Here is a 19,533-nt window from a genome sequence, read left to right on the forward strand (position 1 = left end):
AGGCTATTATTGTTCAGAACTGTGTGTACATACATTGTAATAGCTTTGTTTAGTTAATTTTAGAAAACAGGAGCAAATTTTCACTGGTTGAGTTTTCTGTAGGATGCAAGCTCTTATAATGATGGATATATCACTGGATCATAAACTGTGAATGCGATCAACCAATGTCATTATGGAATATTCATACAAATAAAGTGAAAGAGTAATTAGTTAATTTCTTCTGCCGAATCCAAAGTCTATCCCATACTGGGATCTAATGTGTAATAACTGGTATTGATTCAATGATATTGGATGAAGATAACCGTTCTGATAACTGTGTTTTCCCTATAGCGTAAGTACTGTGTTTTATAGGAAGTACACGCAAATATACATGAATACACATAATTATACAGCCGTACTTTTTTTTAATACTTGCGACGGTATTGAGAATGCAAATGATTACAGTTTTGGGTGAATCTCAAAACTGGTCTACAAAATGAAGTATTTAAATCATTTGAATATTTATGAAACTTGTATTTCCTTACATGGTTCTACATGTACACACAAGTCACAATATTGCGATTTGTGAGCAAATTGCACATATGTTTAAATAGTCTCGACTATATGTTTGAGGATAAAATAAAATAAAATTCAAAGGAAACTTGCTAGCTCTAGTGTAAAAAACCCTTTTTTTGCTGACATTTTTGGATTGTTAGGTTCCAAATAGTCCAGCCTATATGTATAGTAAAATTAGGAATTCAAATCAGCGCATATATTGTAAAAGGCTATCAGGGGTCTCAAAACTGATTGCAATACTTGTACCTGTAGGTATTAATGCAGTTACCAATACAAAAAATGGGATGAATTTTCTTAAAGAAATCAACATAATTTTATGGGGAAAATGTTGTGGTCTCCATTCTTGAAAATGCTTCGGGGGGGCTTCACCCCTTCACCTCTACTCTGCCCCCAACCAGGTTGCTGACCTTGCACCCTGCTGGGGGCCAACCCCCAGACCCCGGCTTAGTTCCATTCCAACTTCCATTATTTTGAAGACCTAGTGGCATCTCTGAAATATTGAAAATAATAAGTAAATGATAACGGATAACTCCATCCAGTCTGCTACATGTATAAAATAATATTGTAAAATCGTATCTTCTTTCATAATCATATTGTTTAAATGTTGATAATTTTGTATTACTAGAGATCGGTACATTTCCAAGCATACAAACATAAAATGAACGACCATTTGCTGTAAATCGGGAGATCATGATGAGCACATCTGGGTAGTATTAACAGCTGCATGCAATTTTGTTTTAAATGCATTGGCATAATAAAATGCTATCCGTTATTCCGTCGTGTACATTATGTTTAGCCATGCAAATGGGTTCCTCCAGTACTTTTAAATACAAGTCAAAAGTGTGTACATTCAATTTTAAAATAATGTTTTTAAAATCTATATTTCTTCCTCATACATTGTAATCGATATGTCCATTTTTTATTATAGTATTGTTTTAAAACAAATTGCATTTCATTTTTAGTAAAAAGCAAACAATATTATTATGAATGTCAATATCATAAATGATGTTTAGTTCTGATGGATTCCAACTATGTATCAACTGAACTTGAAAATGTGTCCATGAACACCTTTTACATATCCTATGTGCATGAAGGGTGGTACCACAGTACAAAACATTTTGCTAATACATGTACATTGTATGGTTTCCATATTTGGTATCAACAAAACCCAATTTCATGTATTGTGCGTAATAGGTGAGACATGCACAGGTATAGAAAAACCAAGGTCAGTGATAACAATGAACTTGCTATCGCAAACAATAGTAGAAACCAGTGCCAACGCTAGGAGACTAGGATCTGAAACACTGTCAAACCAATCACTACGCAGGTCTTTAACCTCAATAACTGTTTGTACACTTGAATGATTATTAAATGTCTTGGGGACAAAAACTCATATTCAACAAGTTGAGGTCAAATTTTGAGCATTGATTTGTAAAGGGGGTTATTGGACTTTGTACATAGCATTGGAAATAAGACCATTTTGTTTCATAGTGCAGGACGATATTACGGTTCTACCTATTTCGGTTCTTGTCAACACCAAAAGAAATGCAATGGATGGTTCTATTTTTGGACTCTCTGTATGCAGAATCGGTGTATATTTTTGAAGCGTTTTGGAATTGGACAGCTTCACTTTGGTGTGAATAACAAGTAATGCTGGTATTGATTTTGACCTTTTATTAATTGATGTAATTTGTGTCAATTCAATTCAAGGTCATCAGATTGTTTTTATGTGTATATAATTGGCAGTTATTTTAAAAAGCGTGAAAAGGAAACTTAACGCTTTATGATCCCAACTCGGAATCCAGTTCTGTGGAGTAATTGCAGGTCAGGGACTCTGGTCCCAGGCAATTTAGTACTGATACATGTGTACCGTAACTAAACACAATCTAATATTTGTACGACGTACGTATTCATGCACTCCTGGATTGTGAGCCAGTGGAGTTGTTTCAGAAGTTGAGTCGCATGATCACTTTTGGAATTACGAATATGTAATTACCGTAAATTTACTAAATTACGTATATTGTTCCAAGTAAGAGGGCATTTTACAGTTAGTCAGGTGATATGACATTTGAGAGTACCATATTGCAATATAGTTGAACATATCAAAATCTAGAAAATGTCTTGATTGGCATAATAAGGCACTAATGTAAATAGGTATTATATTTCATAAGGATGAAAAGATCTATCCAACACACTATTGTCTGGATTGAAATCATATATCTATTTACATTTGACAACTTGTAAGGAAGATTTTGACCATTAAATCTTGAGACCAAATGTGCAAAATTTGTTTAATTTATAACAGATTTGGATCTGTTTGCAATGGTGTTATGGTGTTATGACTAGCCCTGCACAGGCAGGTACGTCCATGTTTTTTTCTGGGCTTAATTCTGCCCATGCATTTTACACATACATTGAATGCCAAAGTGTGCCAACATTATTTTCCTTGATCGTATACGACATTTTTCCTCAATGTGAAATGCACATGTCATATCACACTCAAGTTGGCAACATTGTTTATTAGCTAGTGTTGCCATGTTGTATTTCTGGGATTCCCCAGATGGGTGGGTGGTGCGATGATGGCCGTCTAGAAACCAGGAAATGGAATTGGTTACAATACAACACAACTAAAATAAGGAAGCAACTTGGACAACATATTTATAAAAATCAGTGTTATGCATTAATTGCATATCTTTTGTAATCTACTCAGTAATTTTTTTTACTCCTATTTTGACTAACTTTTTAGTTTGATTTTTTTTTCACACATTGAAAGTATATCAGTGGTTTCAATGTGAATGTGTTCAAAGCATAGTTATATTGAATTTTTATGAAAAACTTAGAATGAAACCTGTACTGTGTAGCCTAACGCTAGTTTCTACGTAGCAAAAATCTGAAATTTGTATTATGGCTTCATTTTGAGGGTAATTACTACATGTATTTCTAAAGCCCATTATTTTTGTGAAAACATTGTGAAAATTTGAATTATCAGGAAATCATGGAAAAATTGCAGTACAATTTCCAACAAAATGCAGATTTCATAAATTTTTCTAGTTTAGTTGCTTTTTTAAAAGTTTCTCAACAATCAAATGAACTGGCTATCCAAGCAGATTCCCGCAATTCCTGAAAATTAAAACACATTAAAAAATAAATAAATGAGGAAATAAAAAAGTGTGCAGTATGATAAAAAGGAAGTTGTTGGGGAAATCCCAGAACCACAATATTCAGCGTCATTCTACAGAATCGTACTGTGGGTACCGTAATGTACATACATGTAGTTTGATTTCTAATAATTAGAAACATGTGCCGGTATGTGTAAAATTTTGAATGAAGCAGATTCCATGAAGCAGCTTTATTGGTAGGTCCCATATTTTTGTAGATATATTTTTTGCTCTATACTCATAACATTGTAGATTGCAAAAACCAATCTGTAGATGCTTTTCATCAGTTGCAGACTTGTGGTAATTGTTGACCATCACATAATCTTATCCGTCTTTTGACAAAATGGTACAATCACATAGATTGTCAGTGATTATAATTTTATAGTTTTTTTGACAATAAATAGGAATAATGTGTGTTGAGAATACAGTTTACTGATACATTTTTGCTTGTGATTTACATGTATGCAAACTGGATGCTGAGGACAGTGACGCACCCTTCATAAAATAAATACAAATGTATTAATTAGCAATGAGCATGCAATTATGCAGGTTTAATATGTTTAAATCAATTCTACCATCACATCTTGCCTAATTAATGCCTCCAGATCTTTTCTAGCTTGCATTTTGTTTTTAAAGTGGCCTCCATTGAATTATTGCACATAAATATATTTTGAATGTAGATTAGTAAATAAATAACAAGTACCCCAATAAAATGACTTTAGTGCCCAGGGCACAAATAAGGTAAAATGCGGCAGTAGAACAACCATCTCTAGGTTGTTGTAAGTGGAATAATGACTCTAAATAACATTTGGACCATGTAAGCATATTGTGCATATTTATTTTCATATTTTAGTCTTTGTTTCTAATTTTGTTTCCTCTTTTTCTTTTTTCTCCTTGCAGATTACATCTGTACTACGCGTGAATAGGATATAATAACTAACGTGCAATTTTGTAGAAAATTATATTTAGCATCAACTATTAAAAATGGACAACAAACAAAAACTTATGGTAAGTAATATTTCTTGTTCTTATTCATCATTATAACTGTCTTGAGATAATTAATTATCCATTTGCTCTGGTACTCGGAATGGTTAAATGAAGCATGTGATCTGCCACCACAAAATGAGCGTAAATAAGTCGCAAGTTTTCAGACGTACTTGTTGCTGCACCAGTGTTCTTTGTTTCACATGCAGTGCTTCAAGCCAATACCGTCAAGATTCATTATGGCGCTATTGGCTTCCTTAGTATACATGTAACTGGAATTTTAGCCACAAACCAACAGTGCCTTGCCGTAAAATCCCACCAGCAAATAAGGGCACTGACGCTTAATTCTTGTTCGGATTTTCAGAGGAGGAAACTCCATTTGTACCTGAAATTTATCGAAGGCAAAGGAGCCCATATGCGCCATTAGGCGAATCTTTACGGTAGTATATCTGTATGTCCTTTGTGAATGGGGGCATAATGGGCTATTCATGAAGGACATGCTACTGGGTTGTACAAGTGCACGGCAAACAAAAAGTAAAGAACACCAACTCAGCAGCCAGGATGTCTCAAAACGACCTACTTGTGACTCATATCTCGGAAGCAGCTCACATAGAATGTTTTGACATCCCATTTGCCTGCAAAAAGAACTTTATCAAGAATTCACGTCCTGAGACATGTGATTAATGACGTTGCTGGTATTTCTCTTTATGAATGACTTTTCTTTGTATCATTTAAATTTCTCAGAAAGCGGAGCAAATGAAAAGTTGGATAGACGTGCTAAAGTCGGAAAAGGACCGCAAGCACCATGAGGAGACAATGATGAAGTGCATCTTCTCACCGTTCTTGTTTGGCAAAAATTATGTGAATCACGAGAAATGGATCAAGTGGGGCGTCGAGATGAAGCTCTTCAAAGACTCAAGGTGAGATTCATAGAGGGAGTCGAAGAACCTCAACCCCAACTGAAATTTAAAGCCTGAGATGTGTTTCATCCAGATGTTATGGATGAAAATGTGATAGCCTCATTCCCAGTGATGGTATACCACTGTTGGGGCCTTTGTTAAATCATGTTTTTTCTTCTAATATCAAAACTGCCTAGTGCAGTTTCAATCAGAACTTGGGAATCAAATTATTTTGGTTCAGGCCTCAATGTGAGACCTGTACAAAACGCAACATGAAGTTGAAAATACCTGAACACCCACCTTTCATTTCTTAGAAATAATTGTGAAGTTGATTTTTGGAATCCCAGGTATAAATAGAAACCAGTGACGTCACAACATGTATCTACTTTCACTGTACAAATTTAAGTGAAGTGAAAGTGAAAATAAGACCTCAGGCTACTCCAGTTGAAAGCCATACACCTCCTATGGAAGACATGACCTTAATGTTCTACCCAGGTAGAGAATTTCATTCAAATGGGGTTACCCGAATGGATGATTCCATTTGAAATTCACACTCACTGTGTACATGTAGGAGATATGGATGTATGGATTTCAACTGGAATAGCTCAAATTTTGTAAAATAATCAGGTTGTTTAATCAATATTTATTTTATGGCCAAAATTTCCTTCCTTGTCCACATTGTTTCAGCAGTATGTTGCAAACATTGATTAGTCTAGAGGCAAGTCTTGAGTATATACAAAAAATGTAGTGTTGTTACACTCAATACACTGTGATGTGATTTTATTCTATAGTCTTGAAAGTAGGCCAAAAATGTCAGTCCATGTGATTGAGAACAACATATTGCATTCCCCCTAAAATTCTGTGAAGTTTTTCAAATGTGATTCTAAAGATCAAAAATAGCAAATACTGAAAATAATTGTCTCATCAGATAGTATCATTCATAGTCAGTATTGCATATTTGATGCCAAAGAGCAGTTTGGTAAGCTGAGACTGTAAGTTGTATGTGTACATGTAGGAATGCATGTTCGCCAGCAAGCCTTTAGGCAGTGGCAAAGTTTACTGAGAAGTTTGAATGTTTCTTGAGCCAATATGTATTACTGTCAAATGTTCCTGAGTGACCATTCTCCTTAAAACCAGAACCACCTATCTACAATTACATGTTATTCATTTTGGCAACAAATAGACTTTTAATTCTGCCCTCCATAATTTTCTGTTAAATATGTGATACATGTACATTTGTTTCCTTTTGCAGTCATCCCAAAGAGATTTTAGACCGGCTGGAAGGAGGATATTTTGACATCTTGGATCTTGTAGATGCAGCTTGTAGACTTGTTTGTAAAAAGTTGAAAGTGAAGGAGGTAAGTAAGAATCAACTTGACTATAAGGCTGAAAACTAGATTTTGTGTGACGGAAATTTGACATATCAATGCATGTGCTGAGATGTTGGCAGCGTTCAATTTACCCAGTATCGCATCGCAAAATGCTACACACTTTTGAATACTTGCGATGCAATTCTACAAACGTGCAGCATAAAACTGTGATGTAAAAATTCACATAATTACTCAAATGGAAAACTACAGAAATACACTTTATCAAAATTTGTTTTCCAAAAAATGCTCACAAAATCAACCAAAACAACCAGTTTATTGCACCAAGGAATAATTTGTGCATGTACATGTACACCCAATGATCACTGAAAAACTGCTATGCAAAATTGATAAAATGCTACACAAAACAAGAAGTGCATAGCAGTTTTTGCGATGCAAAAGAAATGCTGGAAATCAAACGCTGGATGTTGGTGCATCTCTATAAAGGCTGCTGGTACATGGGCAAGCATCAATGTAGTGTCAGTGTGTCACTTCCGAAGCAACATGTGTGTGCAGTGTCACATCTGGTACACATTTATTTACCTAATCAATACTAGAGCTTAATTGAAATGACATTTGTCCGATATTGATTTTCTGATATCGGCCAATACCCGATCCAATCCAGTATTTAAAATATAAAAAAATAAATGAATACATTTGTCTGCGAATTTGAAGAATTCCTCAACTTAGATTGATGTGCTAGGATCATTCATGGTTGATTTTTTTTTAATAGAATTGGAAAAATATCACAAAAAAATAATAATTTTGTTTTCAAAATGGGCCAAGTTGTAACTTGTGTTCATTTCATAATCTGTTAAAGATAAGAAATAAATCTTCAATATATTATGAAGTGAACACAAATAATATCTTACCCATTTTGGATAAAAATTGTAATCAACCATGAATAATCCTAGTAAATGCCTCTATGTCCAGGGATACGCCAAACTCGCATTAAAAATCATAAAAATGGAAGGGTGGGGAGGATATCCGATCCAATAATGCTTTGTTCTAAGAGTGTTGTGATATTCTTCATCATCAAATAACAATTTAACTCACATCAGAATCAATTCTAACAGATTGAAATCAGATTAAAACAATACTTACTGTTATTCAATACTTTCGTTTCCAAAGATACAAATTTGCATGAAATTATGTCACACTAAATTTAATCACATTTCTTCATCTTGTTAAAACAAGGAAATCAGTTCGAATATCCTAGAATAGATGAACTCTACATGTAGCACATGTATGTGCAGATATCATAAAGTATTAAGTGTAGTATTATTATCACACAAATGTAGCGTGTGGATGTTGGATGTAACATGTGAATGTAGCGTGTGAATGTGGATGTTTTGTTTTAATTTTAATTATTTCAATTTAATTTTCAGATAAAAACCCATGAATTACAATCAGTTTTAGTTCTGTCAGAAAAGACTAACAAGGTAAGAAGTCTGCCTCACAAAGCAGCTCCAATGGACGGGCTATTCCAGTTGAAATCCAGACACCCCCTGTGGAAGACATGGCCTTAATCTCTCGCACAGGGAGTATGATTTTCAAATGGAGTTACCTGAATGTGTGACTCAATTTGAAATCTACACACCCTGTGTGGGAGATGAAGGTCGTGTTTTTAGTAGGGTTGTATGGATTTTAAATGTAGTAGCCCATTGAAGCATTTCTCAAGACCCACACGAGGTAGACTATGTAGACAGCTCAATGTTGTGATCAAACAAGTCAAGGTCACCCCCTGGGGTCACATTGCATTTGCCTGGTTAAACTTAGAATACATTAATATAAGCGGCAATTTGAAATCATACAGTATGAGTTTTTGTACCCAACATACTGTAAACTTTTGCCTAATGGTGCTATGGGCTCCCTTGACATAAGTGGAATTTTAGGCACAACCTAAAAGTACCCTCCCGTACAATTCCCACCAGCAAATAAGGGCACGGAACTTTAATTCTTGTTGAGATTTCAGAGGAGGGGGTTCTCTATTTGCACATGAAGTTTACCCATGTGTGCCATTAGGCGAACGTTTATGGTATGAAAGGTCATTATGATTGTACAGACATGTTGGAGGTTAGAACTGCGCTCTAACTGATGAGATTGTGGGAAATCCTAGTAATATAACAGTGTGAACCGGTAGTTATACCATGTTATTGTTTTCTTTTCCTTCACAGTGTTCATCATATAAAGATGCCTTAAAACTTGCAGAATTTAATGATTTCTATAGCAAACTCAAGTGAGTATAACACAATTTTATGAAGGATGATGGATGTGTTCATTTGCTTCTCATTGTTCATTAACATATTTGAATTTGTTGAAACCATTTACTATGAGTAGCAGTACATTGTTGTGGGGATGGTGTTGGACATGTTGAAACCCCCTCCAAATCTTGGGCTTTGTCCCCCAATCAAAATAAGCGATCAAGACAATTTCCACTGTTGAGGTAAAAAGTGGCAAATTTACAGATATTTACCTCCCTGTGAAATTCACTTCCCCACACCATTGCCCCCCTAAAAACACCCATCAAATCCAGATACTGCCACTAATGACTACTGGAGCTACATTCATTGATTAACACACTGTAATTAATTTTAAATACTTTGAGAAATAGCATAAACACAACACCAAAGTTGTACTGTGAGTTTGTTGCCAACCTGCTCTCACACAGTAAAGCAATACAGGAAATCACTCCCTAAAGCAGTGACTCACACAGGGAAATCCCCTGTTCATATACTTGTAGCGCCACCACTTGTGGTGCTGAATGCCATTTAAAGCCTGCTTGCATGAAATGTTGATACGCCCACAAAGACCGTACATGCAGTTAAGGGCTGGGGTATGAACGTTTGGACAGTATTTATTGTGGGACATTAGAGCACATCAGACATATCGAATTGCATTCTGAATATGAAGAATGACCTTCTGATATCAAATAATTTTGATTTTTGAAATTCGCAATGTAATAATACACATTTTATGGCAAATCATTAAAATTTATATTTTTGATATTTAACAGTACTGAAAGTAAACTTTATAAATCTGATGATTTATACTTAAAGTGTATGTAGGTGGGATGGAAAGCCGACGATCAATTGAAAATTTTGACCTTCAGTATTGAAGATATGGAATTTGTTCCCCAAAACAGCAAAAAAAAATTAGGTCTTTTTTTTTTTTTTTTTCATATCTTCAATATGAAAGGTCAAAAGATCGTCGGCTTTTCCTCCCAGCTACATACACTTTAAGAATATATCATAAGATTTATAAAATGTACTTCGAGGACTGTTATATATCAAAATTTGAAAATATCAAATTTTAATAATTTGTCATAAAATTTGTATTATATCGTGAATTTCAAAAATTAAAATTATATGATATCAGAAAGACATGCTTCGTATTCAGAATGCAATTTGATACGTCTGAGGTGCTCTCATGTCTCACAAAAAATACTGTCGAAACGCTCAAAACGCTCATTCCAGATCCCTTAATTGCATTGCGCAAAACAGGGAATTACCCAAACAGAGACTCTTATCCTGTTTATAGTTGTAGCGCCACCACTTTTTGTATGTTGATAAAACCATGCAGCAAAGAGAACCTGCGTGCATGAGGTGAATGGCATTGCGCAAGACGGGGAAATCCCCACACAGTGACACTTGCATGACAGGGTAATATTGTGTTTATGGTTGTAGCGTCACCACTTTTCTTGTAATGCTGATATCGTGCAACAAAGTGAAGCTGCTTACATGCAGTAAATGGTATTGCATAATACAGAGAATTCCCCACACAGTGATTCATGTCCAACAGGGTAATATTGTATTCATGGTTGTAGCGCCACCACTTATCTTGTGATGCTGAAATAATGCAGTAAAGTTGTAGTAAACCTACTCGCAGTTATAATAGCAGCATTGCACAATAAAGGGGATTGCCTTTCTAGTGAATTGCACAGGGAAATCCCTTTGATTGTTTATTGATCAATGATGTAGTGTGATTAATTTTCGTTTTAATAATATGATCATATCATTATTATTCAATGTATAGCTGTATTAATTAACCATTTGGGTAATTGCCCAAATTCTTTGCCAAGAAGACTGTGATGACATCGTTGATGCACACATTATCACAATGCATTGTTTGACTGATGGAGTTTGGTCTACAAATAAAATCCGTAAATTTACCCCTTACTTGTTTTCAATGCTAGTTTAAAATTTCTTTAAGTTTTTACACTTGATTTAAAATAATTATTAATATTATGCTTGCTGGGGAAGTGTGGGGTAGTTGTGCTACTCATCTCTGTTCCACACTCTAAACCTCTCCACACGGGTGTATATTGCAGACGACAAGTTGAAAATTTTCTTTACAAATGTCAGAATTGTACATTTTCATGAACACATAGGAGTCAGCATGAAAATGCAGTAAAATGAGTACAAACAAGCCCACTATTGGTTTAGAGGTGCTTGAGATATGGCCAGCACACAGCACATTAAGGGGGTACTACACCCCTGTGGTAAATTTTTGACTATTTTTGCATTTTTCTCAAAAAATAATATTACACTGGTAACAAAGGTTATGTATATTATTGGGGCAAGGAATCCAATTACTACACTGAAATTTCAGTGACTCAAGACAAGCGGTTCAGTATATATGATAAGAAATGAGGTACATCCTAGCGGTACCTTATTTCTTATCATAAATAATGAACCGCTTGTCTTGGGTCACTGACATTCCAGTGTAGTAATGGGATTCCTTGCCCCTATAATATACATAACTTTTGTTACCACTGTGTTACAAGTTTGTGAGAAAAATGAACAAATAGACACAACTTTATCGAGGGGTGTAGTACTCCCTTAAGATATGCCACTATACAAAATCGTAACATGCATGTGTACACATTCATTTGTTTGCAGGAAACAACTTGAGGCAACCTCCAATGAGAAATCAGAGAGAATTGGTTTTGTTTTATTATTTGCAATCAAACAATGTGAGTATAGTATATATTTATAATCAAGAATACTGAAAAATGTGAGTGAACTTACTTATTTGACTTGCTTGAAAAAAAGTATGGCAAATGAAGTTGTGAATATAACCTGCTATAGCCAAAATAATAGTTTCTCGATCATGAGAGCTCAATAGGCACGCAATGACAATTGCGTCTGCGTACAACGCCTACCACACACTTTGGGTAGCGTTGCATTTCCTGTGTGTGCACAATCGATTGTGCTATTGTGTCATTCCACGAAACTTGCGACATTACGCAGTGCACGCAGTACATTCATACTCTCATGATCGAGAAATTATTATTTTAGCCATAGCATATATCGTTACAAGTTAGGCAGACTGCCAGATAAAGGAAATGTCTTCTATAGGGGTGTGTAGATTTCAACTGGAATATATTGCATAAACTATTGTCTCAAGCAACACATTGACATTTTTGTTTTTCTCAGATTCTGATTATGTGGTGGGTGTGGTGGTTAACAATCGCGACATTCATCGTGAGATGGAAAACCTGGGGCCGGATGATGTGGTAGGTACTCAGTCTATAGAAGTAATCTAACATATATAAAATACAAGTCTCTGAATAACAGATACCATAACCAATGGACCTGCCAGCAGCTGGTCGGAAATTAGTTGAGAAAGATGCCCAGTGTACGGTTCTAGTAACAAAAACACCACAACCAACGACACATTGGTGACAACACATTTGATGAGCATGTGGCATAATGTGGTTGTTCACACCAATCATGTACCGTGTTGCTCTTACTTTGTGGCGTATTAAAAGCGGTGTCCACTGGGGATGTGTGGTCGAATATGCATTCATATTGCCAGAAACTGATTTTTGAATATATTTTGATGCTTAAGCATGATTGGTGTTTTTCGTAAAAGTCCTCCTGAAAGGTATTTAGCATGTAAGTCCACTTTGGTTGTAAAGCTTACATCGGAAACTTAGTATGTCAAAGCATCCAAGAAACAAGGGTACACCCAAGTCTAATTCCCAGGAATAGCACTCCACACAGTGCTGCGCATATAACACTTACTCTATAGTATCTTGTTTCTTGTTTAAAATGTGACCTGATCAAGGGGAATGAGTCACATGTCAGCAATTTTCAATCAGAAGTGATGCAAACCCCATCAAAATTGGACATCTACAGGTAAAATAATTAATTCTTGGCCAAGCAACATACCTGTTGCGTCCATGTAACGTACTAAGTGTTTACGAAATGTAAGGCGTGTTCATGCTTTCTTCTGTACCTCGCCATGTGTGTGTGTGCTTATCGCGGAGCAACAAGTGTTCCGAGTGTTTGAGCTTGGCCAAGAATTACTTAATTTACCTGTAGTTACTAGTTACCAAGTTGGGCAATTTATCAATGGCTGAAAACAATAAAAAACAAGAGAATTTGAATAATGTTTTTGCCAATATCTCAAAACCGACCGACTCTTTCCCCTTTGATTATGTCACAAATATGTTTCTTTATCATCAACAGTATATGGTTATAGGCAGTTCCGCTTTTTTGAATATCAGTCTTTCCCATAATTCCAAGTACATTCCATCATGCACTCATCATTACTCTTTGACTACTCCAACCATGTTATATATAATGTATATTTGATTAGGTGAGAAGCTGGCAGCGGGAAGACAAATCTAGTGCCCTCATACAAATACCGGTAGCGCTTCTCACTGGAGAGGCACCCGTAAGTGCCTTGTCGATTTCCCCCTCATCAGCAGGGTGCCTTTATTTTGCTTGCTCATAGTGTATCTAGATGCAACATATCATAGAACAATCAGGGTAAAAGATCTAAGGATATTGTAAAATAAAGCAACATTTTGGCTTTACATCCGGACATACCTCGGAATGAAATTTTGTTCTAATTCATCTCACAGAAGTACTTTCTGTCTTTTAAAACATTTCATACTATGGAACCAACCAATACACAAGCATTCTTGTTTTGCGATGCACTCAGGCTTCCTACAGCTATTTCTTACCAAGAAATACGTGCAAAACATTGAATGACTAGGTGCAGATCAAATCTTTGATTGAAGCTTTGATCTTATTGGCGTATCATTTTTTTTCAAGTTGTGTGCATATCAAGACCCTTATGCAATACCATATTTCGTCAAATAAACGCCCCCGGGGGCGTTACATTTTCCCAGGGGGGGCGTTTATTCAAGGTCAATTTTAGAACAATAATTCCCGTTAAAATCATTAGGTAAACTTAAAACTCACACTAAAATGACGAACTAGAAACACTGACTTCTGGTTCACTTCCGAGTTTCCAATCCAGATTTTCGCCAATTATTGACGCTATTATCAACCATGTGGGCAACTTGGTAAGCTTACTAGACAAGATAGCATGGAAATATTGGCATTTTTGAAACATCTTGGTTGAAAAAAGTGGTGAGGGCGTTTATTTGAGTGGGGAGGGGGGGGGCGACTATTTGACGAAATATGGTATGTCTGCTGATCTATTACCCTGATTGATCAAGTTCACTTTCAGGATTAAAATCCTGGCAGAAACACATTCTCATACTAACTAACTAGACAAACAGATAATATTGTACAATAAGTGATTGAAACTTTGCTAATAGTATAATTGTGCCATGTTCCCTTCAAACCAAGAACATGTCAAATTTTGTTAGAGGGCATGCTTTATGAGATTTTGATATAGCAGTTGAGATGAGACAGTGACAATTTGTTTTTTTTCCACGATATATACTTTTGATGATCAAAACCCAACATTAGCCTAATGCAGTCAAGTTTGGTCACTTTCTGTATAAGGCCAAATCTGGCTATATTATTATAGAGATGCTATGGAAAATGCAGAGGTGGCAGGGACACCATTTCATCAAACAATTGCTGCTTGCTACTTCAATAACTCTCACAATTTTATTTCAGATTATTTTAACATTTGCAATACCGGTCCTATTCATCATATTTCTGTTTTCATCGTTTATTTTGTTTTTTCATTTTAGATTTTCAGTTTAATTACAAAACCTATTACTGAAGAAACTTTGCATCACTTTTGTTTTGAGCCGGACATTTATATTTTGAAAAGACAAGCCTCCACTGATGAGCTATTATGATACATACTTTTGTCTCTCTCTCTCTTGTTGTTTAAAGCTTATTTTAAATACATCGTTACCCACAGGATGCAAGACCATCGTAAGTAACATATTTGGCGAAATTTAGATTTTGAAGAACTTTGACAAGTAGAGGCACATCAAGGCACATTATTTTGTTTCAAGTAATAAACCAAATTTCATATCGTATGTGCATGTATATTTACTGGTTTTGCAAGACTCTCCTATAAACAATTCTCTTGCAAAGCTGTTTTGTTATTTTTGCAAGAATATCTCATGTTCATTTTATAACAAAACAAGCAAAATAACCATATTTAATATTTAATTTACACAATACCATTAGAAATTAAGGCTGTATTTGTCCAACACTGCAATGCCAGTACCAAAATTAACTTATAGACAAATAAATTAAAAACAAAATGTTGTATGCATTTGGTGGTAAATCTGGTTTTGCAAGAGTATTTATTTTCCATTCATAAAAATATTTGACACATGCTTTTACAAAAACCAGTACTTACGATATAATTGCCATCTATTTTTCTTAATTAAAAAGTAATTACTTAAGTTGTGTACCTCAAAATCAACGTAAAGTGACCTTTTTCAGAATCTGTAAAAAAATAAATTTCGCCCAAAATGTGACATACGATGTTCTTGCACTCAAACGACATTAGGCTATTCCAGTTGCAATCCATACACCCCCTCTGGAAAACATGACCTTAATCTCCCACACAGGGAGTGTGATTTTGAAATGGGGTTACCTGAATGGGTGACTCAATTTGAAATCTTCACCCCCTTTGTGGGAGATTAACAAATCCCAGGCAGGGAAAACAACTTTTTTCTTTCTTCCTTCCTTTTTTCCTTCCACTTAGGCAAAAAGCAGAGAGGTAGTTGGGGTTAAGGTAATGTCTTCCATAGTGGTGTGTAGATTTCAACTGGAATAGTCCAGTGTCCCTTTTAAATTTTTAGTACATAAGAATATTAAACCTGTTTACAATGCGATCTAGTTCACAAGTGGATACTTGTCATAAATGTAGTGCTTATCACAAACTTTTAATACCATCATCAAATGAATTTGTGCCCCTTAATTATAACTACAAATTACCTCATTACATAAATAACATTATTAATACAAAAGTGTACAAGGCAACCAATGGATGTATCGCATTATGCATCTGTAGCAGTAATAAATAACCAAATAACATTGGTGGCAGGAAAAACCTATGTACTTGTGGCCCTTGAAAATGTTTAAAACAAAAACTGCCAAGAGGTTACTTAGGCAGTTTTGCTTTAAACATGTTCAGGGGCCAATGACACAGGTTTTTTCCTGCCCATTGACAATAAGGCTGTTGGATGATTGTGGGCTATTCCAGTTAAAATCCATACACCTTTATGGAATACTTTACCTTAATCTTCCACACAGGGGGTGTGAATTTCAAATGGAGTCACCCATTCAGGTAGCCCCATTTGAAATTCACATTCCCTATGTGGAAGATCTTCCACATGAGGTGTATGGATTCATTGCCACTGGAACAGCGCATTCCGGGTTTTGTTAGCTTGCTGCAATGCAACTCTCAATCATACATATGTATCAAACATGTTGCAGCCCCCTCTATCTAATTGGTTACTTGGATGCATTTAAAAAGAGGTTGCTATTAGTGGCAAGTCTAAAGGTGGCAATATACAGATAATTGTATTCCCATCCAGAATGTCAGATATAAACAGCTCTTAATTTTGTTGGATACATATGCATTACTCTGTTTTGCATTAAACATAACTTAATCTTTGCCCTCACGTTTGCTTCACTTGCCAGCTGAAGCTGAAAAATATTTGGTTGCTAACCAGTGCAATGGTCTATTCCATTTGAAATACATCCCCTATGGAAGCTGAAAAATATATAATGCAATGGTCTATTCCATTTGAAATACATCCCCCTGTGGAAGACATGACATTAATCTTTCACGCAGGGGGTGCAGACTTCAAATAGAGTCGCTCATTCGGATAACTCAATTTGAAATACATGTACGTAATCCCTATGTGAATGATTAAAATCATGTTTTCCATCTGAGACTAGTCTCAGTTTTCCATAGGGGTGTATGGATTTCAACGGGAATAACCAATTTTGTAAAGTATGGTTTTAATAGGCATTTATACATCCCTGCTTCTAACAAAGGGTGGTGAGGCATTCTAAAATTCTGCAGACTTATGAGCACAACTTTAGCTGGTATGTCACTCCTGTCATACACCCTCAGATTATATTGAGAACGGTGCATACTCACAGAATTAAGCACAGCTATAGTATGATCAGCTCGTAATAGGCAAGAATTGCTCGGTTTTTGTTACTGCACGAGTCAAAAAGTCTAAATGTACGCTTGCGTAAATTCTCGAAAGCGTGCGTCACTTACGCAAAGCGCAGTTCATGTAGGTGCTGCGCCCAGCTTTGTGTACGCCATTCTTTTTACAATCCACGATGTTACGAGTCTGGCCTATTATGAGCTGATCAGAGTATAGTAGGTGAACAGAGAATATATCTTACACTTCCCAGAATCCTTTGCAACATAATACATTGCCTCATTTCATCAAATGACGCTCCTATTACTTTGTACAGGTTCCCTTTGTTTTTATTTTGAGAGCAGACTGACTAAACATGGGTCGATAGTTAAGAAATAAATGCATTTTGCAATGCACTCTTCATTGGGTATATTTCATCACTATCGACCCATGTTTTACTGGATAGTAAATCAGTACAAAAAATTGAAATGGGAGAAATGCATTATGGGAAGTGTAAGATATCATCTCTGGTAGGTGGCGTACCGACGATTATTGAGATGTTTTGTGTTTTTGTTGAATTTTTCAGAAAAATTTCTACCGAACTAAAGGCAATGAAGCGTTTAAAGTTGGCAAGTATCAAGATGCTGTCAAGTATTATTCAGATGCTATAAAAGCAGAGTAAGTTGTTATACTGTATAGAAACATTGCCAGTCACAGCAGCTGAAGGGAGTATCCCATCATGCATAGCACTGAGATGACAACCCTCACGATTTGGTTGAAAGCCTCCCGAAAAAACAGACATAACTCCCGACCTCACGATTAGTCCCCAAATCCTCCTGATTTTCCATGTTTTTGCTTCCCTGCAATGCGATTTTAATTATCCAAAACCGCAAAACATCACAGGATACTCCCTTCAGCTGCTGTGATTGCCAGTACAAAAGCAGGTCTAAGTGTGGATGGTGTATACAATACATTTAGTAAATCAACATATTTGATGGACAACCTTGGACCTATTTCACAATCATTTACATACAATCAATATTTCAATTGATTCAATACTGTAAATGGTTATTTTTGCATACATATTAACAAAAAAATACACACTGTCCGGAAAATGAGTCAAAAAGCCTTCAAATGAGATGAAAACAAAGTTTGAAATGCCATTAAGCCTACAAACCTTCAAACATGCACAGACTCGCAGATTGAGAAATGCCACTGACAATTTGAACTGACACATTTCTAAGCTATTCAGCATGCTACATTGTAGAGGGAGGGAAGGACTGCCTTAAATTGTGGTTGCGTACCCATGCTTGTACATGGGGTGCCCAAAGTGACCCTGAACGGGACAACAATGGTGAAAATGAAGGCCACCGCGGCTTATTTATGGCTTATCTACAACTTTCCATTGGCATTAAACAAGTCTCGTCTGCAGAGTGCAACACTATCGTAATTGCAGTAGAATGTAATAGCTGCCTTTTGTAAAACACCTATTGTTTGCAGCACAGTCCCCTCATCATGCTCATTGTAAAGTGTTGATGTTCTGTATACTTTCCTGATGGCCACTAAGCTAACCTGTAGTTGAGGTTTTTTTTTTCTAGTGTTATTGATCAAAACTAAGTTACATTTATTGAAATATTGCAACTGGCAGCTATTGCATTCTACTGACGATAGTGTTGCACTCTGCCGACGGTCCGTTTCCCTTAGATTTGGCCTTGGTGTACCTCAATTATAAAGCATTCTTTGGTATACAGTGGCCGTTGTGCCTTTTGCTCACTGGCTTTGAAAATGGGTGGCCTTGAAAAACTAATTTGTCAAGGATGGGGAAAATGACCCCATGTGGGACATAAGGATGATGCATATACCCAATGTCTACTGGACTCTTTTCACCGCAGTGCAGATACAATTAACATGTGGATTTTCCTTAAAAAGCTTTACAGCAAACTTGCTTTCCTATTATGTTATGCGACCAAACTAAGTTGTGATGTCGATCAAAATCAAAATTTTTCAATTTCAAATTTCATTGCATGAGGCATTATCAGAACTTTATTTTGCTGAAAACCCCATCATAATTAAACTTACAGTTCCAGAGATATTGCCATTTTAGTGTTGCTCAGAACAATAAAAATACAAAGGAAGTTGATACTATTATTGATAATATCTCGGAATCAATATTCCTTACTTCCGTCTCTTTTTGCTTGATCATATCACATACATGACCCGATCCAGTCCAC

At 35.8% G+C, this 19,533-nt stretch overlaps 1 protein-coding gene across 3 annotated transcripts in view; it reads left to right on the plus strand.

Annotated features, from left to right (window-relative positions):
• Positions 1-19,533, plus strand: part of LOC140169959 (E3 ubiquitin-protein ligase TTC3-like) — a 56,483-nt gene that overhangs the window by 10,185 nt on the left and 26,765 nt on the right. The window contains exons 2-10 of one of the 3 annotated variants that reach the window (XM_072193267.1): positions 4,614-4,721; positions 5,442-5,617; positions 6,849-6,954; positions 8,352-8,405; positions 9,141-9,202; positions 11,865-11,938; positions 12,402-12,481; positions 13,570-13,647; positions 17,889-17,980. In XM_072193267.1, the coding sequence (XP_072049368.1) occupies positions 4,698-4,721; positions 5,442-5,617; positions 6,849-6,954; positions 8,352-8,405; positions 9,141-9,202; positions 11,865-11,938; positions 12,402-12,481; positions 13,570-13,647; positions 17,889-17,980 (746 nt within the window). In that variant the 5' untranslated portion in view covers positions 4,614-4,697. Of the gene's footprint in view, positions 1-4,613; positions 4,722-5,441; positions 5,618-6,848; positions 6,955-8,351; positions 8,406-9,140; positions 9,203-11,864; positions 11,939-12,401; positions 12,482-13,569; positions 13,648-15,074; positions 15,117-17,888; positions 17,981-19,533 lie in introns of all 3 variants that reach the window. The other 2 variants (XM_072193268.1, XM_072193269.1) reach the window with 2 other exon arrangements.

The sequence above is a fragment of the Amphiura filiformis genome, chromosome 14 (assembly GCF_039555335.1).
Source record: "Amphiura filiformis chromosome 14, Afil_fr2py, whole genome shotgun sequence".
Taxonomy (NCBI): Eukaryota; Metazoa; Echinodermata; class Ophiuroidea; order Amphilepidida; family Amphiuridae; genus Amphiura; species Amphiura filiformis.